At 41.0% G+C, this 24,319-nt stretch overlaps 1 protein-coding gene across 1 annotated transcript; it reads left to right on the top strand.

The window, feature by feature from the left end:
- The first annotated feature begins 1,706 nt into the window (after positions 1-1,706).
- Positions 1,707-22,702, top strand: MRPS31 (mitochondrial ribosomal protein S31). The gene is made up of 7 exons (XM_084304661.1): positions 1,707-1,818; positions 3,480-3,770; positions 4,130-4,288; positions 9,117-9,263; positions 13,758-13,831; positions 17,132-17,275; positions 22,375-22,702. The coding sequence occupies exons 1-7, from the start codon at positions 1,751-1,753 to the stop codon at positions 22,584-22,586; spliced, it is 1,095 nt and encodes a 364-aa protein (XP_084160787.1). The 5' UTR covers positions 1,707-1,750; the 3' UTR covers positions 22,587-22,702.
- The last annotated feature ends 1,617 nt before the right edge of the window (positions 22,703-24,319 follow it).

The following is a 24,319-nucleotide window of genomic DNA, read 5'->3' as shown; positions in this document are numbered from 1 at the left end:
CCTTTCTGCTCAGTCAAAATGTACTTTTTGCAAGGGTCTCCTTGTAAAACGCATTGCTTTCCATCCTGCAGGATCCCAACACTCCAAGCCTATCTCCTGGGCCCACCATCTCCCGTCAACCATAGGCAAACCATTTATTCTCTGAAAACTATTTTGCCTTTCCTAATGCTTAGGGAAACGTTCACTGTCCAGGAGGATGAACATCAGCTCTTCTGAAGCATCCTCCTGGAATAGCACACAAAGCTACAGAAACCAGACCATCAAAACTCGTCCAGCACCTTGCAGTAGATGTTTGGAGAGGCTATTTGGAGAGGTAGGTCAACCCATACAGTGCCACATGGGGATTGCACAAGGAGGAAAAAGTAAGATGGCTTCTGCATGTAAGGCCATTCTTTAGTTGTGGACAGATTTTGTCCAGAAAAAGAAGGTAGTCAGGTCCTGAATTTTTAACATATAGAAAGCACCATCCAGCTTTTGTTGGTTGTTTATTTGTTTGTTAAAAGCAATTTGGGATCTCTGGAGGATCTGAAATTGTGATGCAGCCCACACAGAGCACAGAAAAAAAGTGTCATTGATACCTTTGCTCTTTTTAGGACTTCAGATTACTCTGTGGGTCCAAGTGGCCAGTGGTATAAATTTGATTATCTCTGATTCACAGAAACTACCCATTCTGAGGAAGAAAAAAGCTCAACGTCACTTTTTCCCCTTCCCTTTGTGGCATGTGCTTTCTGCATTATACATGTGAGCAGTGTGATTCTCATCTGCCACGCATGTGGTAGGAGAGCACAGGTGTAAAAGCCATTCCAGAGGCATAAAGGACCTTCACTCTTCCCTGGGTACCTGAGAAGAAAAAAGGTACCCTAAGAAGCAAAGGAGCAAATGGGGGTTGGATGCCAAAACAGTGGAACCAAATGTGGAACCAAATACGCACCACAAGTGCACAACTGGATGAAACCAGTGGCTTGGGGTCTTATATCTAATGTTTTCAGCACCACAAACTTTAGAGAAAGGTGAGAGGCACTTCAATAGGCTGGCTGTAAAGGAAGTTATTTTTAAATCTCTTAAAACAATTTATGTTCTGAAATACAAGATCATCTGTCCTTCAGAGGCGTTGACCTTGGTCTTCAGATGTCACCACAGGATGGCTTGGGTTGGAAGGGACCTCAAAGATCATGGGAAGGGATGCCATAGTACTGTTCTGGATGTTATCTTTTTGATTTGTTTATATCTTTATTGATAAAATAATAAAAAAAAATAGGAAAAAAGACACTTTTTGGAATTTAAATAATCTGTTGGCAAAAATATCGAGAAACGCATACTTATGGGGGATCTGGCGTTGGTAGGCCATCCTCCCATTGAGGCACAATTGGTGTCGCTATCCCAGAGCCAACTGGATGACTATTCAGTGATGGAAATAATGAGAGCTCATTAACAGAGCCATCAATGAACGTGAATCTATTTTCCTCCACAAAATCTTTCAAGGCAGGGCCGCAGGCAGAAGCCGCTACAAGCACCTGGTCTTGCCGACTCCTTAACGCCGCGCCTTCCCTGAGCACACCGCGCCTCTGCAGCGTGTAAAAGCTTTAAAAACTAAAAACTTCCCAACAATTCCCAAGCTCTCGCTGTGCTGGGGACAAAACGCGACAAAAAAACGCGACAGGGCAAGGCGGAACCCTCGGCTCGGGGCTGCTGTTCCCGGCCGGCGGCGCTGCGGCGGGGGCCGGGAGCTCGGGGCCGGGCAGCGGCCGCCATGTGGGGCCGCGGGGCCGGGCGAGCCGCCCGCTGCTCCCTCCTCTTCCTCACCGGGCGGCCTCGCAGGTACCGGGCCGGGCACCGCGACCCCAATGCCCACAGGGTTGCCGGGTGACCACGGGCAGGCCGCCGCAGCCCCTCGCTGTATCCATAAGGCGGGGATCTGGCGGCTTTTGGGGTTGTGGGGGGTTGTGTAAGGTGGATGTCTTGCGCTCTGAGGGCTTTACAGCGGTGTAAGCAGGATCCCTGAGTGGTTTTACACGCTGTGCAGCCTGAGGGCATGGAAAGGAGGGTGTTTGGGGAGGGTGTGCGGAGGGCAGCCCCGTCAGGCAGCAGGGATCCTCACCAGCGTGGCCCCAAAACCATGCCTCTGTTAGCCTGCCGCATTGCAACAGTGAGATTTGGGGTTTAACGCTGGGAATTTAGTGATTTATCAAGTGTGGAGTGACTGGAGTAATACTGAGGTGCCCTCTGATAATACTAGTTATTTATTGTTATTTTTTTGAGAGTTATATGGGAGAGATGGGGAAAACGTCAAAATTGCTGCAGATCAGCTGAAGTATTTTGAACCATTTTTCTTTCTTCATTAACTTGAAGGCGGTTCCTAAAAAGCAGTTTTGAATTGAAAGATTTAAATATTTCATTTTATGTGGTTGAAGAGAGCCGTTCTTTGGATTTTATGGTACTTTTTTCCTAAATAATCCAATTGCATCCGTGTTTCACCAATATCCTAAGCAGCTCTCTGCTGCCCCAGCTTCCCGTGCTCACCTGCGCCACGCCGGTTTTGGCGTCTGTGCAGTGGTGAGATGTGGTCAGCTAGGCAGGGGAGCTCTTCCAGATGGAAAAATAACCAAAAAAGCTGTTTTGTGTGTAGCCGGGTGATTTTACTGCAGGATCTGGTTCCTTGTATGGCTGCACAAGTGCCTGGCTGCACGATGTAGGGTTTGATAAGTTTCATGCTTGTAGGACTGCGAAGGTTGGATGTGGTCAAAGGTTGGACGTGATGCTTAGGGACATGGTCTAGTTGGTGATTGTGGTGGTAGGGGGATGGTTGGACCAGGTGATCTTGGAGGGCTTTTCCAACCTTAGTGATTCTGTGAAGGATCAATGTGAAAGGACATGGGTGTGAATACGCACTGATGTTGCCAAATCTTTTTTTTTTTTTTTTTTTTTTTTTTTTATGCATGGGGGCAGTGATCTCTACTGCGATATTTTAAAAGTTCCAGTGAGTTTTCTATAGTACTAATGAATTTAAGTATTAGGTACCAGTAATTTTTTTTTTTTGAATAGTCGTGCAATTTGTTACTTTTTTTTAACCTAGGCTCATGCAAATTTACGTTTATAAGGTCATAGTACCTAGCACGGAATAAACCCAGCAACAATGTTAAAATGTAGGGATTTTGGGTGGTCTTAACATTTTGTTTAAGTTCCTAGATTAATCAAGAGTTTGTTTGTAGAGGGAATAAAGTTGTTCATATGCTTTTTGTTCTGAAGAAGCCATAAATAGCCAAGGGTTGTAAATAAGGGCTTTAGCCCTACTTGAAGAACCAAAAGTACATTTAATATGTTCTTAACGTACTCAGTTTGCACATAATTAGGCCTAGACAGTTGTAAATAATGTTTGTTTTTTTTTAATGTAGGCTTACAAAATTCAACTGCGGAGCCTGTTCATAACTTCAGATGTGTTTGTTTATTTGTTTATTTATTTACCTTTCTGTATTATCTAGCAAAATTCAGAAACTCTTCAGCACTAGCAGTGTGCTGTCTACAGAGAAGGACAAATCGACCACTTCCACAGGCAGCACCAATGAAGTGGCATCAAAGAGTCCGGAGGGTGCAGCAGAAACACCAAAGCAGAAGTTGTTGAACATCATTGGTAACATGAAAGTAGAAGTGACCACCAAGAAGAAATTTCAACAGCTAAAAACGCAAGAGATCAAGAAGCAAGCCACAGACAAGTTGGAAGGCCTGGACAGTAGAAGTAGCACGTTTCAAGGACCTGCAGAAGACGCCCAGCGGTAAAGTATAACATATGCGCTTCTTAACCAATTTTTTTTTCTTTTTTTTCAGATTGTTTTTGTTGTTATCTAGGACAAAATAAAGCATCAACTGGTGTTACCAAATACAGAAAAGAACCTTGTGAAGGAACATAGCTTACAAATGTAGCTTGTGGTAAATCGTAGAATTGTAGAATGGTTTGGGTTGGAAGAGACCTTAAAGATCACCTAATTCCAACCCAACGCCATGGGCAGGGACACCTTCCACTGGACCAGGTTGCCCAAAGCCCCATCCATAACTGCCATTTCTGTATTGTCATTTTTTATTATATTTAGGCTTTAATGCTTTTATATTCCATATCTGTTGTGTCTCTTGACAGAAGCAAACCTTTGAATCGGGAACTGGTGGAAGCTGTTTCTGCAGTCGCATCTTCCTTACCACGCAGCAAGGAACAGACAGAATCAGAACTACTTGCACAACTAAGAAGACACGAAGAAACCACAGATAAACAGAGAAAGGGGGGAACTATTAACATACGGTCTGTATACTGAACGCTGTTCTCAGTCATACTTGAAGTTTTGATTTGGCATCGTCATCTTGAAGGTGGCTGGATTCTGTGTTGGAAAGATGGCCCTAAAAGACAGGCTGTCCTTGGAATTAATGAATAATGGGGTTATCATTGGTCTCGTTTACTCCATAAATTTTGGCAGAAATTGAACTGTTTTCCTGTGCAGGATCATTATTTAATTATTTTCTTGGATAGACTAGTGAAATAAGGGCTTCTTTCTTCTTCTTCTTCTTTTTTTTTTTTCTTTTCTTTTTAGTTTCAGAAATTTTCACGTAATGGAGGGACTTGTAGACGTTTCAGACGCTCTGTCTGGACTGGTGAATTTTCATGACAGCTCTGAAGAACTGAGCTGACCTAGAGCAACTCTATTTATAGCCCCACCCTTCCTTTCAAAACTTTCCAGTCAACCCAAGAAACTCATCTCTTGGCTCCAGTCCGTTTCCAGTGCGGGTTTCAAACAGATGAGAAACATTTGTTTGGAAATTGAAACAGTTGTGCATATTGCTCTTCTTTTGGATGACAGCTAAACACAGACTGTTTTTTTCGGCTAGTATTCAGATAATTACTCAGAAAATAAGGCATTAAATCCAGATGAAATGCTGAACTAAACAGAAAGCTGTATCTTCAGCAAAATAAGAATGCGAAGCCTTTATTTATGCCTCTTTGCAGCGTGAACTGCAAGAATGGTTATTAGCTTACGTTGAATTTATTCTGTGGAAATGAATTTGTCCCAAACCAGGATTTAAGTTTGGACCATGTAGGTTGCTAGAGGGATTTGTAAGGGATTTGTTTGTGCTTTGTGTGTTTATCAATGAACTGCAAGCAGAGTGGCCAACAAACTAATGATGTTTGCTGCGGATGTCTGCGTTTTAAGGGAGTGAAAACTGAGGAAGAATACAACAGATGGTTGCAAATAGATCGAGTAATTGGGAAGCACAATGCTCAGTGAAAAACTCGGCTAAACGAAGTGTGTGTTCTTCAGGGGTTGTCAAAGAAAAAGGGAGAAGCTTTGCAAGTTTCCCTTTTAGCCTGAATTCAGGATTTTTCCACCAACGGTTGTTGTGGAGAGCAGAGTGAAATTCTCTCCAAGCATGTGAAGTCCGTGCTGTTAGGTTGAGGTACGTTTTTAGGTAACATACACAGGCATCTCCAAAGGCTGCGTGTGTGCTGTTTTCATAACCTCCTCTCAGTCTGAATATGAGAGACCTTGAGAACTTGACGGAAGTTTCTCCCTCGACAGGCTTTTGGAGCCAAACTGAATAGCTTTGAAGGTTAAAGATCTGAATGCTTTACGTAAAATCAATGCGTTTCTGCATTCTTTTTGGTTTTGTTCAGTATTACCAAAAAATGTGAGACGCTTCCTAATATAAGAATAACAAATGAGGAGTGCTTTGTGTAAGGAACATATTCATTACACTGGTCATTAGCAGTGAGGTTATTCCATCTCTGTCCCTGGGGTTTTTGGAAGAGTAGAGTACACAACTGCCTTAATAATGGTATAGTCTGTGGGTGGTCAGCTTCAGTGTAATTACAGCAGCAATTCCAGAGAAGATGTTGGAGGGTCATGCTGTTACTGACCAAGCTAATACGTGCGGTGGCTAACCTCATGTGCACCTGCACCTCTTTCTTAAGATACACACGCTCTAAATTTGGTGGTTTTGCTTCCTGGCAGTGAGGTCTCTCTCTAACCACCCATTGCGCTTATCCTGAAGGACCTAATGCAGCTGCGGCTGCTGTGGAAAAATGAAAGCGTCCGAGGAAGTTACAGTCTAAGCAGAGAGGCTTTGTGCTGTTAAATTCTGAAGAAATTTAAAAGTTGAAGTCCCTGCCTTGTGCGGCTCTATGCAGTTGGTAGAGGTGGTAAGATGTGATGGTACTGCGCTGTGTTTTAACATCTTGCGGATGGATTGCTTTGGGTAGAAAAACGCAGACATTCAAATGCCGCATTGGTTACAAAAATTTCCTTTTGCACACAGCCTTTTAGTTGGTGAGGAATGTCATGATGGGCTTGCAGTGCTTTGAGTTGGCACTTTCTTTGACTCCCTGAGCCAGCTTTGTGAACTAGCTCGTTTCCACCTTGAAAAATATCTTATTTTTTTTTAACATACGCTGAAAAGTCAGTTTTTTTCCTTAGTTGTTGGGTAACGCTTTGAAACTAGCAGTGGTGGATGGGTTGTCTAGAAAGATAAATAAATCTTGCTGATTGTCATGACTGAAAACTTGGCTAACAGCAACATTTCCTAGCTGGAATCTGAGATTAATTTGGTACTTTTGGCTTTCTGGTCAGTATTAAAAATGTTGATTTAAAAGGTCCAGTAGCCCTCAGTCTTGCTTGGGCATGACTTCATTTTCCAAAAGTACCTCTCTCCACACAAAGCACACAAAATGCCTTTAAAATATTAGAAAGCAATTGCTTTTTTTTTTTTTTTTTTTTTTTCCAAATAAGAATTATCACAAAATAATCATGTCTGTATAAAAAGAGAATAATGGCTGCTGATCTTTTCATAAAGCTTTTGTATTCAATATAATTAAATTATAAAAGCCAATATATATTCCTTCTTTTATTTAAAACAATTTAAAGATGAGATATCATCAAAAGTGTTAGAACCAAATAATGCTCAATGGCAAAAAAAAAAAAAAAAAAAGAGACCTCTATTGCCATTTTTGAGAGTATCAAATGTATATTTTGTAAATCTTTTGATTTGTACTATTTCTTTTCCAGTATCGTGGCCTGACCTCCAGAGGTCACTGTTGTACACAGCTGTCTCTCTGCCTTGTTTTGTAGCCGTCCCGAGGACAGCCTGTTCACAAGGAGAGGAAAATATTAATGACACAGGAATTTATTTATTTTGGTGTGGAATGAAGTTTAACGCAGTGGAAATTACAACAGCTCTATACCAAAATAAAACCAGTGGCAACGCAAGTTGAAATTTCAGCTCCTGTTTTGGGTAAAAAAAAAAAAAAAAAAGATAAGTAATTTGGAGCTTAAGTCTAAAATATATCTCGAGCTTCCTGGATCTTTGTTTTTAGGGTCATAATTAACAGTTGGTAAGCAGGATGGAGAGAGGACCTGTGTTTGTTATAAAGGCTCAGCCTCATCCCATCTCTGGAAAGCAGAGAGATCCGGGAACTTAGGTTCTTAGCCTCATCGTGGGGCTTGAGGTTTTATCATGCAACATCCAACCACTGTAGATACTCTGGGGCTGGAATATGAATTTATAACCTGCTGTTTTTCATTATAGAAGGCAATGAAAATGTCTTTGTGGTTTTATTTTTAGGGAACGGAGGGGTGCTATTAATTATGGAGTGATGAATATTGCTGCCAATAATGCGCCTGTACCAGGGCTGGGGTGACATTGGGACTTTCTGATGAGCAATCTGATGCCGTCGACTGTATGTGCTAATAGATGGGTGGCATAGCGTGTCCAGAAGGAAGGATGACCCCCCGTGCAAAACCCCAATTAAATCGAGTTCTGTCATGAGGAGAGCTTCTTGGAAGAAGCCTGATCCCCCCCATAGCACAGGAACAGCACAGCCGAGTCGAGCTGTTGGGCTGGGCCCCGTGGGGCTGACCTTAGGATTTACATTTGCCTGACCCTTGGAAGCGTGTCGGGTCGCTGGCCCTACACCAGCTCGCTGCTGCCAGCAGGCACTGCGGAGGGCAATTTGTAGTGTGAGAGGCGCAAGTCGTCAGAGGTGGTTTTTCCTTTAAGATTAAAATGAAGTGATTTAAAGCTTATTTTTGGATGCCTGTCTTTCAGAGCAGGTACTTGAAGAGCTGTGCTACTCTTGTTCTGCCATTCAAAACCACATCTAACGCTGAAGACAAAGCCTTATTGCGTTGCTGTGGCAATTAGCTTTTACAGTTTTGGAGAAGTATTTCTTGCTAATAAAATCCCTTTTAACTTAAGATATCAAAAGCATAGTTTGAATTAATAAAGCTTTTCATAAAATGGATACACAGTGTTTTTTACTCAGCCTGTTTTTGTTTTTTGAGACAACCTTGATGTCTTCAAACTTGAGCACTGCAGTTTTGGATGTCTGCACGTTATCGGAAGCAGTTAGGAAAGGAGGAATAACCACCTCGGTCTTTACCAACCCACAGACACAACATATAAGGGGGCAGGCAGGCTGTGTGTTTCATCCTTTACGTTCAGAACAAGTGCTGCAAAGTGCACTGGAAAAGATAGGAGCGTTAGTTCTTCCAGCATGATTTTGGCTACAGAATTGTGAAGGAAGATGTGGCCTGGTAGTGCTGTAACATGATTATGCAATGCAACAGATTGCAGTGGATCAGGAAAGGTGACCTACTTATTAGGGTGGCATGATTGACCCGTGTCAGCTGATGTGTGAAGGCAAGCTTCTTTTCAGGCTGCAGCAGCACAGCTCTGTCCCTGGGCAGCGTTGACTCCTCTCCAAAAAAATTGGTTATTTTTACTTCCTTATTTCAGGATATTCCTTGTATCCAGAGAAGTTTCTCGTGTGCTTAAGCAAAACCTAATACACTCTGTGAATATGGGTGTGCAGATAAATGATAATTTTCTTCTAATTGGAAATTAATAAGTTTCAAAGAAAGCCCTCACTGTAGGCTAAAATAGCACTTTTCATTTAGAATATAACAACTGAGATAGTTTTAAAGAGTAAGACTTAAGTATATGATGAGTTAAAAATAGATGTATTTGGTGAGGAATGTATAATTATGAAACCTATGGAAAGTAGATTTTCTGATTGATACGTGTGACAAGCTTCATTCCCGTGTCAGTTTGTTGACTTTTTACTTTTACATTTTTAATTTCAGCAATGTTATTTCAGAAATGTCAATTAAAAGGCAGTCACCAGCTCAGAGAGGTGTGATGATATCCAATCGCATTTCCTTGGCGATGGAGGAAGATGGGCAAAGACTCAAGCCTGAGAGACTCTCATCTCGCTCTTTTGACTCAAGAAGGTATTTTTTGTTATGTTATCTTCCATTGCCCAGAGGAGGAGTGTGCAAAAAATTACTAATGAGGAATATTTTAAATTTAGTCCCATGTATTTACGGTACCACGATGCTTCAAGTTTTAAAGGAAATTTAAAATTATTTTTCAAGAAGTGCTGTTAACATTGAAATCAACTTCTGTGAGAACACATTGGTTAATGTTAACAAGGTAATCAACATATTAATGCTTTTCTGATACTAGATTTTAATTTCTTTAAAAAATGCGTGGTGCTGAAAGGTAATTGCATTTCTGTTTTAACCAGTTTAAATAATTCTCACGTACAATATAATTTTATATCGCTTTGCTAACTTTTTGTGAAACGGGTGCTTTGAAGTCTTACTTTCATCTAATGGAAAACTGATAAACGTCCTGTTCAGAAAAAAATATGTGTTCTGTTGGGGTTTTAAAGAGATTTTGAGTGTTTTTATTTATTTATTTATTCATCTTGATTGCCCATGATATTATAACTGTCTGTAAAATGAACTTCATAATTCGCATGGTGATTTCAGGCTACTTCATAAAGTTCTCCTGCCGCTGTTTTTACCTGGCACGTCTATTTCTTCATTCATTAAGGAGTGCTTTTTACTCCTATAAGCTGTGCTTTCATGCCTGCGTTCTTTTAATTTTCCCGTGGCAGCTCATGATCACGTTCCTTCTCAGTGTCTTCTTTCTCTTGCGGTTCTGTTTTTAGTGAGATTAACTTTAATCATGAACGTGCAAATTGACACCTTTTTCTTGGGGTTAGAGGCTGGAAGCTGAGGGAATAATTTGTGTTTAGGGTGGATAATCCTGAAGAAAGAATTTGCATAACTAAGAAAAAAAAAAGCATAAAGTTGTAGGTGTGTAGATGTACAGCAATCTGCCCTTTTTGGCTGAGACATCTAGTTCAGTATTTCATAAACAGAGAATTATGACTTCCCACAAGGAACTAGTTGGAGCTTATGCACTGAGCCATGCAGAACGTGCAAAAACCTCAAAGTGTGTGTGGCCAGTCGTTAGAATCACTTCGCCTGCTTGCTGAGATGTTTCTGCCTAACTTCCTTTTTCTTGAGCTACCAAACCATTAAGGTATGTTAGAAGGTGTGCAGTATGTCCTGGGACTTGTTGTTATAAGACCAGGAACATCCTTCTGTGATGTAAAGAGCAAGAGGTGCTGCTTTTGTTGGAAGCTGAAAGAAAGAAGTGGAACGAGGTTATAGACCAAGCCCTTGGTAGCTTAGATATTTCTGCTCTGGGATTTTCATTCATTCCATTCATTCTGCTATGAACTGCTTAAGGAGCAAGGGGACAGCCCTCATTATCAGTTGCTGAATAATAGCTCCATAGATAGATATTTTTAATCCAGGGATAATTATCAGACAGGGTTGGTAGTCAGGTGAAAGTCATTTTGTTATTAAGCTGTGATTCTTGACTGACTGAGAAATAGTTGATTTAAGGTGTTGGATTAAAAGATTTTCCAAGTTTGAAAGAATAGAAATAATATGATCTGTAAGTATATGCTGAAAGCTTGAACTACTACGTGTTCACACAGTGTATATTGTATCTTTGATAAGATTTTCATTTATTAATATACTGCATAGTAAAGCAGATTTCACTTGCATTTGAGAACATTTATTATATTTATGGTATCTGAGGAGCCATCTCACCTTCTTTGTGTGATGAAATTCTCTGTGGTATATAACTTCGGAACAATACTTTAAAAAAAAATCTTAAAAAGATTTTTTAACATCTCTGAAATGAACAAGCTGGTGGCAGTTTCACTCCCAAGTTTCCTTCTGCATCTCTGAAATTCTGTCAGGTGTACTTATCTATTGATAATATGCAAAGAACGGGTTAGGAAGAAGATGTTTAAATGGAATTAGTGACTGGCGGCTAGCAAATGTGACGCCCATCTACAAGAAGGGCCGGAGGGCAGACCCGGGAAACTACAGGCCTGTCAGTTTGACCTCAGTGCCAGGAAAGCTCATGGAGCAGATCCTCCTGAGAGTCATCATGCAGCACTTGCAGGGGAAGCAGGCGATCAGGCCCAGTCAGCATGGCTTTATGAAAGGCAGGTCATGCCTGACGAACCTGATCTCCTTCTATGACAGAGTGACGCGCTGGGTGGATGAGGGAAAGGCTGTGGATGTGGTCTACCTTGACTTCAGCAAGGCTTTTGACACCGTCTCCCACAGCATTCTCCTCAAGAAACTGGCTGCTCTTGGCTTGGACTGGCGCACGCTTCGTTGGGTTAGAAACTGGCTGGATAGCCGGGCCCAAAGAGTCGTGGTGAATGGAGCCAAGTCCAGTTGGAGGCCAGTCACTAGTGGCGTCCCCCAGGGCTCGGTGCTGGGGCCGGTCCTCTTTAATATCTTCATCGATGATCTGGACGAGGGCATCGAGTGCACCCTCAGTAAGTTCGCAGATGACACCAAGTTAGGTGCGTGTGTCGATCTGCTCGAGGGTAGGAAAGCTCTGCAGGAGGATCTGGATAGGCTGCACCGATGGGCTGAGGTCAACTGCATGAAGTTCAACAAGGCCAAGTGTCGGGTCCTGCACCTGGGGCGCAATAACCCCAAGCAGAGCTACAGGCTGGGAGAGGAATGGTTGGAGAGCTGCCAGGCAGAGAAGGACCTGGGAGTGATGGTGGATAGTCGGCTGAATATGAGCCAGCAGTGTGCTCAGGTGGCCAAGAAGGCCAACGGCATCCTGGCTTGTATCAGGAACAGCGTGACCAGCAGGGCTAGGGAGGTGATCGTCCCCCTGTACTCAGCTCTGGTGAGGCCGCACCTCGAGTACTGTGTTCAGTTTTGGGCCCCTCGCTACAAGAAGGACATCGAGGTGCTTGAGCGGGTGCAGAGAAGGGCGACGAAGCTGGTGAGGGGCCTGGAGAACAAGTGCTACGAGGAGCGGCTGAGGGAGCTGGGCTTGTTCAGCCTGGAGAAGAGGAGGCTCAGGGGTGACCTTATCGCTCTTTTTAGGTACCTCAAGGGAGGCTGTAGCGAGGTGGGGGTTGGTCTGTTCTCCCACGTGCCTGGTGACAGGACGAGGGGGAATGGGCTTAAGTTGAGCCAGGGGAGTTTTAGGTTAGATGTTAGGAAGAACTTCTTCACTGAAAGGGTTGTGAGGCATTGGAACAGGCTGCCCAGGGAAGTGGTGGAGTCACCATCCCTGGAAGTCTTCAAAAGACGTTTAGATGTAGAGCTTAGGGATATGGTTTAGTGGAGGGCTGTTAGCGTTAGGTTGGAGGTTGGACTCGATGACCTTGAGGTCTCTTCCAACCTAGAAATTCTGTGATTCTGTGATTCTGTGATAGTGCGTTTCAATGAACGGGATGATGTTGCTTTATAGTAATTTGAACTAGTCATTTTAAAAAAAATGTTCTTCCAAGCCATGCTTGTATCTTCAGCCAATGTTTTTGGGAGTTACACACAGATAGGAAAATATAATCCTAAATCAACATTCTTTCAAGGCTGTGTAATTAGATTGCTCTATGCTGGAATAGATCCAGGGTAGTTACATCAGTAAAATGTAATATGACAAGAGCAGGTTTGCAAGAAGTAGTTGTGGCCATCAGAAATCAGCAGTAAAAACAGAGAGGTGAAATTTTTATGGTCAAGAAAGGCAGGTGTTGCCAAGGTAGCAATAAATATGTGTTAAAGTAGGAACTATTAGAATCTCAGTGGAGGTCTGCACTAATAAAGAAGATCGCGTGATTAAAAGGATCATTTGTTCTGAAGTTCAGTGTTTTACAGTATAGGCATTGTTTTCTCTTTGTTTCCATTTGTATGAGAATTTATCTTGATTAATTGTTGAACCCTTGGAATTTTTGAGCTTATTTTTTAGTGTAGGCTAATGCTGGAGATAAATATGTTTAAAAATAGATGGTCAGAATAAAATATTTTTATACTTGGAAAGGAGAGCACCAGGGTGATGCTATTTAGAATATATCATACAGCCAGGTTTTGTGTGTTTGCCATGTGGCACGAGAGGTGGCTGTGTAATCTTCCAAAAAGGCTATTTATGTCAGAAAGCAGGAATTGTATCATTACGCTGTTGCCTTTTCTCTTCCTGAATTGTGCAATATTATTTACAGAAAAAAAACAAATCACCAAATTTCCTTTTTAGTTGCAACTTTGTGAAATTGTTTAAGGACTGTAGTTTGATACTGTTTAACTTCATTCAGATTTGTAAATATTTAAGTGAAAAATGACTGCGAATATAATTGATTTATGCTCATTCTTTCACATAGAAATGTTCTGGGAAGCTCTGTTACAGAGTAATAATCCAGTCATAAACACTCTGTGGTTAAAAGCCTGAGGATTTAAAGAGAGTCACTATCTCTCTCTCTCTCTCTTTTTTTTTTTTTTCTCCAGAGATCTGTTAGATCATAAGAATATTTTGTGCTTTTAAATTTTGTATCTGGCAGTGTTGTGAAGTGTTGCGAAATACTAAATATCGTTTTTCTCTTTTGTTTATAGAAGTCTTAGAGAAGGAAAGAGGCTTAATATATTCACTAAGGCTCCTCCAGAAACGGAAAGCGCGCTGAAAACAGGTTAGTGGAAATTCAATAATGAAAAAGCCAATGAAGCCAAGTTCTGAATTTTTAGAATATCAAGGGATTCACTGTTGTGAAAGAGACTCATGACCTGTTAACTTCCTGCTTTCAGACCTGTAAAAAATATACTTTAATGGAACTCTGCTTTTTAATGAACAAAACTTCCACACAGGGTCACACGTTGGTGTTTTCTGTATTAATTAGAACATTCTCTTACTGAACTTTGAAGGGTAAAACCAACTCTTTGTCACTATGATTGCTCTGGAGAGCCTTAAACCAGTCTGGAGAACAGGTATGTGGGCTCCGTTGGTGTGTTCGTTCATTTTGCAAACTTGTTGAATTCATTTAATGGCAAAGAAACACAAGGCTGTGTGGTGTCAGGGAAACAAGCTAGCTCTACAGGTGGCTGTGCCAAAGCAGTGTGTGAAACAAACTCTACTGTAAGCCTGGTTGCTTTGTGGGCTTCTTTCATCTGGTGTTACGTGGGTTGCTTAAAAGATCCTGTAGCGCCCAACAAACAACACCTTGCTTTACCTACTGTGGCTAGTGTTTCACACATGAATACTTAAAATCCACACCAAATCTCCTGTGAGATTAAACTAAAAGAAGACTGGTGAAATGGATATGACCCACCTCCATATATCTCTGCAGGAAGAGTCTCAGTTGCCACATCAGGGGGATGGATTTCACACGTGAAGTATGACTCAGCTTTAACACAGACTGGGTTTTGGCTAAGGGTGTGTGATTATGGGCAAGAAATTTAAAGTCTCTCCCTCGCTTTTGCCTTCTGAACAATGAAACTGCATTCCTACACTAATCTCTGGTACGCTAATTGCTCTAAACTATCCTGAGATGCTTTGGAAAAATGCATTATTGCAGTGTAATGACTTAGAACTGTATAGAAAGCTAACATGTGCAAAAGAAATAGCATTCTTCCTCTCTGGTAGCTTAGAAAATGGAACTCTTTTCTTTTTTTTTTTTTTTCTGTTTCAAGAGTAAGATTATTAATTTTTGTCAGCTTCCAGCTTAGTAGTTTTCTCTCTCGCTCCTTTTTTTTTTTTTTATTTGAAACTACAGGGAGAAATTAATTGGTTTATTTGATTTCTCTAGGAAAATGTCACATGGGGCTATTTGCCTATTTTCAAGCAGCTGTGAGCTTTCTGAGTGTAGCCACCTCTGTGGTGGACTACGAAAGTTGCTTATTAAAATGGAATTCAGTTTGCTGTTTTTTTTAAGGCAGTCAACTTCCTTAAAAATCTGTCTCTATTTCAGATAAAACCACAGTGAATGCTGCAGGATTTGGGTTTTTGTTGTTGTTGTTTTTTGTTTGTTTTATTTTAGTTATCCATACCAAAGTGGTACTCAAGTAATTGATATTTGAGTTGAAACAAATTTACTGAGGTCAAATGATGAGAGCTTAATCTCTCTTTTTTGCATGGCACAGTGTAGACATGTTGGCACGTGGTCGTCACACCAAATAAAAAGTGAAGATACAAAATTTTTGCATGGTCCAGTTCTGTTAGAAACGGTGTAAGAGAGCAAGTGGACTTTATTGGCTTTATAAGTAGATAGAAAGAAATAAGGTTCTTTCAGCTTTTTTATGTGGCATTTCCCTGTTTTATTCCAGGTAGCCTTGAGGAAATCTACCATATATTCTAAGCCAGAAAGCTTATTAAATGGCTTACTGACTAAGCCTGACAAACTCCCTCCCCCAAAAAAGAAGCCTTAATCTCAGGAAATACCAGCATGATACATGATACCTTGATTCATCTGCTTTCACTTTTCTTGGCTCGTGTTAGCTGAGATCATGAGTTAACATATTATTTATAAATGACAGAGAAGCAAGCTCTGTGTTACATAATGAATATTTATTTGGAAAACGTGAATGTTAATGAAGTAAATTGGCATCCTGAAAAAATAGTTCATAACTGTTAGTGTAAAATCTCAGTATTATTTTCAGTTGCACAGAGGTGAAAATACCATTTATTTATGACCTTTACTGCAAGCTTGAGAACATAAGTTTCATCTCTCCTCTATTAGAAGATTCATTAGCAGCACGTTGTTAAAAGGTATTATTTAAGATGTGGACAATAATTTAATTCTGGTATCATTTTCTCATGTTGTCTTTTATCTGTTTATTCCTGCCTCCGGCCCTCAAATCAAAGTAGGCAGCTGGGGAATATAGTTCTGCAATTTTCCCTGCTAAGTAAGAAGTAATTTGAAAAAGTATCTTCTGATTTGATGCAAAAAATGAAAACGCTTTCCAGCATACAAAAATACTGTTTGCACTTTGAATGTTTTCTTAAAAGGAGAGGGAAGATTTTTATTTTTTTAAAATATGAGTTGTAAGCCACGGAGCCAAAAATGAAATTATGTCTTCGTTTCAAATACTTAAGAGTAGTAAAATCATAACTGATTGGCCATAATCCACTTCAAATGGACTGTAACACTTGAATTCACACCAAAATCTCTGTCCTGGGGAGATTAGGGTGAATTGGTAACGGGAAGACAAGAAAACAGAGGGGAGCAGGACTTAGGCCAGCTCATGAAACAGCACCCCAAGGCACTCCCAGCTGTTCCTCCCTGTCCTGTGGTAACAGCTTGTTCCCTTTGTGTTCCCTTCGTTTCAGGGATGCGGTTCAGTCTGGGCTCATAACCAGTTCTCCGAGGGTGGAGGGGCAGGAACTCCCTGAGAGTGACTGCTGCCATGTGAATGCACTTGGATTTTAAAAATACACTCGGATTTATTTAGCAGGTTAGATACATCCCTAAAGGTGCTGTTGGACTGACAGAAAAATAGGACATCAGGATTTCTCAAGCCCAGGAAGCAGAAATCAGGCCTCCTAAGATGGTTGGGGAAGGGGTTGCCATCATTTATAGATTAAGAGTTGTCTTTCTGAAGGAGAGTGGAGTTGAGAAGTACCTGAGCACTGCTGTAGTAAGCAAGGTTGCTGTAGCAGAATGCACCAGTCAAGTTCAGAATTTGTTATATATACAAGCTGGAAGACAGAAAGGGAAGAAAAAAAAAGTGAAAAAATCTTACTCTGGGTGAGGAGCCTAAAAATATACTGTCCCTTACTGGTTCAGAATTGTTTTCTTAGATGTTTCCTAGTTCAATGAAATTTCATTTCAACAGACAATTCTCACACAAAAAAAGTGATGCTGACCTCTAAGGTAGAAAAATTTGCATAACTGAAAGCACCTCTGGAAAGGTTAAGGCTAAAGGATATACATTGTGCTAGCCAACGAGAAATTTTTGGCGTGCTGATAGATCTTTAAGAATTTTTTGTGTTTTAGTATCTTCACCAACGATTTGGGATCTGGAATTTGCGAAGGAGATTGCAGCAGTGACTGACCAGCCTCCCCGAAACGGTTTTGAGGAGATGATCCAGTGGACAAAAGAGGGAATACTGTGGGAGTTTCCAATTGACAATGAAGCAGGTATGGGCAGCGTTAACTTTTAATATTTGTCTGTATTTATCATTTTGGGGAATTAGTCTGTGTTCTGAGACTTTGACTGTTTTAACACGGTGTTTCGGATGATGAATCATGCATGTGATAGTAAACAAATGCAGCTTTCGAACGGTTCCAAGTCGGAGATTCTTCAGCTGAACTCATTCTGGCACTCCTCAGGTGAAGTCCTGCAGGTGGTTTGGCTGATCTGAGGGCTGCCTGCTGCCAGCGCCGGGAGTTCTCCCTCCCTCCCTCCCTGTCCTGGTGCTTTCAACACCAGAGGGCTATTCAAGTCTGTTACGTAATACCTTTTACTATGAAAAAGAAGCTTCTAGCAGAGGAAGGAGACTCTCGAGACTGCCGTGGGTTTTATAATGCTTATTCTGTTCTTCAGTGTGGTTCTCGGATGCGGCGACTAGCCAAAGCCTAGTCAGCTGTTTGCCAGTTCCGTATCAGTACTGGCCGAGTGCTAAACAGTCATCTGCTCTCTGGTTTATCAGTTTCATAGGAAAAAACAGTCTATATATTCACTCATTCTGGGCATCTATCTTAACTAGATATCTTTGTGCGTTGTATTTGCTCCTATTTCCATTTATTAAAAAAAAAAAAAATCCTATTTCCATTTATTAAAAAAAAACCAACCACCACCACTAAGTAAACAAACAAAAAAAGCCACCTCCCTGAAGTTAAGCCAGCAGAGAAAAGAGAGCACGTTAAGGAAGGACTACAGAAAGCAAGTGTACGCTTCAGGAATGGGGGTTTCATAATTTCAGGGAGAGATTGAGTGGTTTCTTTCTTTATTTTTTTAAAAAAGACATCAAACAGAACTACTTGAGAGTGATTCAGTCACTGAAAGCAAAACAGGTTAGTATCTGAAGCTGGGAGTCTTTGAAAATCTGTCCTGTGCTGAATTGCAAATTGCATAATGTGCTTCATTGTCTCTTCGTATTTATGCTCATCCTATTTTGGCAGTTTCTTCACAGAATTTAATCGCTGCTCCCAGAATCGATCTGTCCCGTCATGTAGAAGTCCAAGTATATTCCAGTCGTGTTTTTGCAAGCTGAAAACCGCTGCGGCCGATGGTTTTTCTGTTGTTGTAATGTGGCTGGAACCCTGCTGTCTGGGGCCCTCAGCGGACCGGGCGGCTTTGGCGGCCGCTGGTTTGGAGCAGCGTGGCCGGAACCGTGCTGTCTGGGCTGGGATGGCACGCGGACAAAGAGCCTTCACAGATAGTTAGACAGGAATCTTTATTGAGTTGTCCACAAAGACCGGTCATGTGGAAAATGCCGGCGGAGCGTTCCGAAATCTATCACCTCTCAGGTTGAAATATCAAGGCAGTGAATTGGGTTCGATCAAGCTGCCAGCTCTGTCCTGGCACAGGCTGGTACTCAGACCAGCTACCTCCAAGTACAGTCGAAAACTTGAGAACCTCCTTCCAGTTATTTCCACACACCGCACCGTCAGTGGCTCTGCAGAAGAAAGATGCCCCTTCCCACCGTTAGCTCTGCAGTTTGGTAGCAGTGAGCTCCCTCAATAGGTAGCAGTGAGCTCCCTCAGCTTGTTCTCTATCAAGAAATGTGTGATTATTTTTTTTTTCTTTTATGCAGAAGCAAGGGGCTCTGAAAACATCTCTGTAATTAAATTTTCTGTTGAGAAAGCTTGTGTGTTCAACTTCTAGCGTTATGAAAGCCTTTAAAGTTTTAAATGAAATATGAAAAATAAGGAAGACAGCTTATAACTGCTTTTCTTGGCTTCAGAGCATCTCCAGTGTTCTCGTCTGAGTGCTTTACCAAGACACTGTGCTGAGCTTTGAGGCATCAGGGCAGGTCATGATGTTTAAAACTTGTCTGGCCCTAATAGGAACATCTGAAGACGTGGCTAGACTTACTGGCTTGCTGCAGCAGCCAGTAAGTCTTCCCCCTTGCCCTGTTGTCAGCTCCTGCCTGCGTTTCTTTCCCTTTTCTGATACAGTTGAAGTCACTGTTAGGCAGCAAACTATCTTTTTTTTTTTTCTTTCCTTTTCTCCTGCCTCTGATTAATTTTTACCAGATTAGCAAACCAGTAGCATGGCTTGCATAACATCATTCTCGCTCCTCCTCCTGTCTGGTTGCCTCTTCTGCTTCTAGCAGGGTTAGCTCCACTCCGTCATTTGCCGTGGCAAAAAGTTGGGGAAGAAGTTGATTTCTGACCTTTTAAAATGATGCCTGTGTATTCATGCCTCGATGACTCAAATCCTGAGGAGTGCAGTGGTTAGGAGGGCCAGCACGTGTTATTGGTGCTGCTTTGCTTTAGCAACCCATCCTGAGGAACAAATGCTTCTGGTACGCCAGAGATAGTTATGGCATAAGCAATAGGTGTAGTGGAAGTTGTAGAAAATCACTGTCTCGGTTGCCTCTGATGGCTTTTGTAGGCAAAAGATTGCCAGGTCCTGCTCCGTCTGTTTTGCTGAGATGCTTTTCCCAGCATTGGGGCAGTTTACCAACAGAGGTGGCAAATGTTACGCAGTCATTTTAGGGGAAGGGATTGTTTTGCTTATTTTTGGTCTGTTCTAGGGGCCTACTGTCAGGGCATGATTTATCTTGCTCGGAAAATATTTGGTCCTCTATTTACTGAAAATTTGCCATCAAGACACCCTATAAGAGTAGACACCCTATAAAACACCCTATTTGCATTTGAGATGTTGCCTTTAAGGGAAGGCTGACCCTTTGGAAGGGTTAATGTGTTAGCTAAAGAAATTTTTATAGACTTTCTCTTCTGCAGTACACATGGAATTGGAAATAGGAGGTTGAGAGTGACTTTTTGCTTTGAAATTGATAAAGAAAATCCTCTGCTTTAGGCTCCCACCATGCACGTCCTTTCAAATGAGGTTTCTGAGGACAGCTGAAGAGAGGGTGAGGGACAGGCTTGTTCGTCCCCTGCAGCAGGAGGTGTGACTTGCTGGGAGTGGGGCAGTCATGCGAAAGTATCTCAGCTAATCAGTTCCCACCAGAGGTCTCGTCCTCTGATGCTTTGGGCAGTTGTGGTCTCTTTGTGATGCATGCTTTACTTTTCTGAGGACTGAAACATGTGGTCTAGCTGAAGTATTTGGACGTAGCACTTCATCCCCAAACCATGTATCATGTCTTTGACAAATGAGAGATCACAACAGATGATGTAATGTTCCTCCTGACCTGAATTTTTGTGTGAGACTGTAAATGATTTAATTTCCTTTAGATTAGAGATGAAAATTGGAGAAACTATTAACTAGACATACTCTCTTCCTCTACCCTTTATGTCCAAAAGAAGAGCATGAGAAGAGCCCACACTTACTGGCAGCATTATTCAGATTCTTTCAGCAGTGGGTTCATTGGTTTATTTCTCTTGGATTTTTGTGACCAACAGAAGCATGAAATCTGGAAAGGATGGTAGCTTGTGAACGCAACCATCAGCATCTAGGTACGGGGAGATTCCACCTCCCTGGGCTGGGGGAAGGTCAGTGTGGGTGGCATGGTAAAAAGATCATCTCTGTGCTTCTCTAAGTAGATGTAGCTTTTCAAGCATCTTAGAAATACAAGTTCTGAAGCTGCTGTGATCTTTTTTATTTAACATATCAGAAACAGGAGAAAGCTTGTGGAAGAAAGAAATATACTTTCTCTTTCAAAGACGAAGAGGATGAGTGGCGTGTAGCTGGCACTGGTAGACACTGCACATATTTCTGGGAAAGATGTGCAGGGAAAAATAGATGTGTTTCCCAGCTCCTTCAGGCAGTGCACTACCTAATGGAGGAAAGACAGAATGCAAACTTAATGAATGCGATAACACAGGTTGAGAGTCTTCTCCATCCCAGTATTATACACCTAAAATTGAAGAAACTTTAACATATAAGGAAGCCTGGGACTGAGCTGGCTTCATTTTCTCATTTTTAATTCTGATGATTTAATGTTGGCAAATAACATATCATACCTTAGCTACTATAGGGAAAAAATGTACATCCGTGGCGTAGACTTCCCATTTTTGTTGTGTGGAAGAGTTCATGTGCAATAGTTTTCTCTGATAAATTTTTACCCAAAGTTGCAAGTGTCATTTACAAATACGTAGCAGATTAGGATCAAGTAAAGATTTTCATACATCTCTAACTGAAGGAAAATGTTTCAATTGCAAATCCCATTTTTCTGTGTTTTTTTTTTTTTTTTTTTTAATTTTTTATTTTATTAAATCTCAGGAACTGCAGAAGCAACCTTTTTTTCTTCTATATGAATGAATTTGTGCTCTAAGTCTTCTCGTGTATGCTAGCATCATCACATGAACATCTACAGCTGAAATCCACAGGATGGAGGACAAAAAACTGCCAGAGGATCTGAGCTATATTTGATCAGAGATCTACAATAATCCCCTGTTCTATGTTTCTGTGCAACTGAACGCTTTTGAATGCAACATTTTTTGCATTGGTCACTACTTACAAGTAGCAGCTGGTGTGATAGACAACATTTTTGCATCAGAATATACTCACAGATTTGAAAAGCATTAGGAAAGCAGTTTCCCCTACCCATTTGGTAGCACTGGAGTGCTAAAACTGTGACTTGCAATGAACATGCAAGTTTTTTGTAACAGTTCTGTATCAGATACTTCAGGAAGTTGCCTCCTTCATTCAAGATGAGTTTGTATTCTTCAACCCTCTGTAGAATTACACGATCAATTCTTTTTAAAAATAGTTTATTAAAAGTGTTGAGAGTCTAAAAGGTGATACACCTTATGAATAAAGGTTTCATGTATTGAGCAAACTTTTTTTTTTCAAGAAGATTGATTTTTGGCATCAGCCTTCAGCAGTGTTACTATTAGATATCCTTGTAAACGGGAGCACAAAGTGGAGATAATATGGTAGATGGATAGGATATATGCTGACGTTTTCTGTGTGGAGGGAGAAATTAACATCTTAGAATTCTGAAGTTTCTTACACTTCGTGGTTTGTTTAATGCAAAAGGATTAAACGGCACAGAACCATTAATTTTACTAATTAAAGGTTTATTTACAGGCTGTATTTTTTTATTTTGTTAAATTCACTGTTGTATTATGATAATGACTTTGTCATTTTGTGTTCCTTTTGGTAGGGATGGATGATGATGCTGAATTTCACGAACATATCTTTCTGGAGAAACACCTCAAAGACTTTCCCAAGGAAGGACCTATTCGCCACTTCATGGAACTTGTCATCTGCGGGCTTTCAAAAAACCCATACCTCAGTGTTAAACAGAAGATCGAACACATTGAGTGGTTTCGGAATTATTTTGACGAGAAGGAGGAATTTCTTCGAGAGATGTGAGACTTGGGAAAGTGCTTAACTTGACATGAAGAAAATGAAATGAACGAAATACTGTTGGTGCAAAGTAGTCATGTCACCGGAAAGTTGCATTTTAAATAAAAAAGATCATACTTTCATGTGTGTCCATGCTTATGCGGATCTTTTTTAGGAACAAAAGAAGGAACTGAAAAGTATAGATCTAATAGAACGTGCGTTTAAAATGTAGCTTATCAGAATCATCTTTTAAACTTGAAACTAATCTTCTGACCTTAGAATATATTAAGACTAATTCCAGTTCTTACTCACTTCCCATTTGATGTGTATCTTCACAGGTTTGTTCATCTTTTACGTTCTTGAAAACTTGAAATGCTTTCATAGCTCAAAAATCCTGACACAGCTTTAATTTTTAAAAGCTGTTACTGAGACAGTAACGTTTCATTTTGGTAGCTCATTATACACTGGTGTTTGGATGGTATTTGGAATACCATCTTTCATTAATCATCTTTATTGTTTCATTTAAAAAATATTGTTCATTGAATTCTTTCTTGTTTTCTCCCATTTACAACCATTACTTTGGTAGTTATTTGCCCTATCAATATGCTCCTGTCTTTGTTTTTCCCCTGTATTTCTTTGTAATCGATGTAGGAAGGAGGAAAGTTTGGAACAAAGGTAAAATACTGGCTTCACATGCAAACTATTTCAAATGAGAATTGCACCAAAGGAAAAAAAGTAAAAGCTGGCCTTTTTCTATGACTTAGAGTATTGTTGCTGTGTTATGCTAAGCTGTAGGATGTGAGTTTGCTTGTCTGGGAAAGGATGAGACTGGGGTCGTGGAAGGGAGAAGCAGCTCTTTGATTTTTTTTTTTTTTTTAACTGTAAGAGCAGCAAGGTTCAAATTTCTGTGGAAATCTTCAGAGGCTTCCTGGCTTTGGAATGGAGAAAGCAAGAATTATTTCAAAGTATTTCCATTCAGTCCTAGAATAGTTTTAATTTTCAGTTCAATGCCAAGTTACATTTTACTTAATAAATACCATCCTTCCTACATGCTAATGATGCTGGGAGCTGCCTGAAGAGACCCAGAAAGCCTGCATGCTGCTCTGCTTCAAGTCTTTTTCTAAAACCAAGGCACTGAATTCACCGCAGGCTTTTAGAAACAGCCCATCTGTGTATTTTCTTTGCATCAGTCCAGGGTTTTGGTACGGAAGACAGGGCACCCTCACAAGTTGTGCCCTCACTGGAAGAGGTTTGGGAGCTTTAGCTGTGTATGAAAGCCCTGAATTTTGCAGCACTGGGAGCAAGGTGAATGTTTTTGTTTAAACTGATTCGTTAGAAGGTCACTACTTCGACAAGCTCTTAACAAGAGCTCTTGGTGCTTAGGATCTTTGGAAAGCTGTAGTAATGCCTACTTAGGTGCTTAAATATAGATTTGGGAGTTAATACTAGGCAACAGGATTTGAATAATCAGACCTAGCTGCATGGATGTACGTATGCTTATTGGGGCTGCTCAAAGCATGTTAGAGCCCAAGTGGCAGCAGTTTTATGTCCTTTTTTTTTTTATTATTTTTTGAGGGGGGGAAGGAGAGAAGGGTGTGCCCTTCTTGATAGTCCCAAAGGGGAAGGTTTGTAGGAATTTAAGGCATTGCTTACAGATTTGTCACTTAGAAGCCAGCATAAAAAACACCATTTTTCTCTCAGCCCAAAGGATAAAAGCTGGCTGCTGGCGTGTTCAGAACAGAGCTAGTGCTGGAGCCGTG

Source organism: Netta rufina, assembly GCF_964035555.1.
Source record: "Netta rufina genome assembly, chromosome: 1".
Classification (NCBI taxonomy): domain Eukaryota; kingdom Metazoa; phylum Chordata; class Aves; order Anseriformes; family Anatidae; genus Netta; species Netta rufina.
The sequence above is the reverse complement of the archived record's forward strand: the minus strand, read 5'-3'. Positions and strand labels throughout refer to the sequence as shown.

Bases quoted from the DNA above. Each gene is read 5' to 3' on its own strand.
- MRPS31 (XM_084304661.1), top strand. From the start codon at position 1,751: ATGTGGGGCCGCGGGGCCGGGCGAGCCGCCCGCTGCTCCCTCCTCTTC. The intron at 13,832-17,131 runs GTTAGTGGAAAT...TTTGTGTTTTAG, and splicing joins GGAAAGCGCGCTGAAAACAG to TATCTTCACCAACGATTTGG. The intron at 17,276-22,374 runs GTATGGGCAGCG...TCCTTTTGGTAG, and splicing joins TCCAATTGACAATGAAGCAG to GGATGGATGATGATGCTGAA.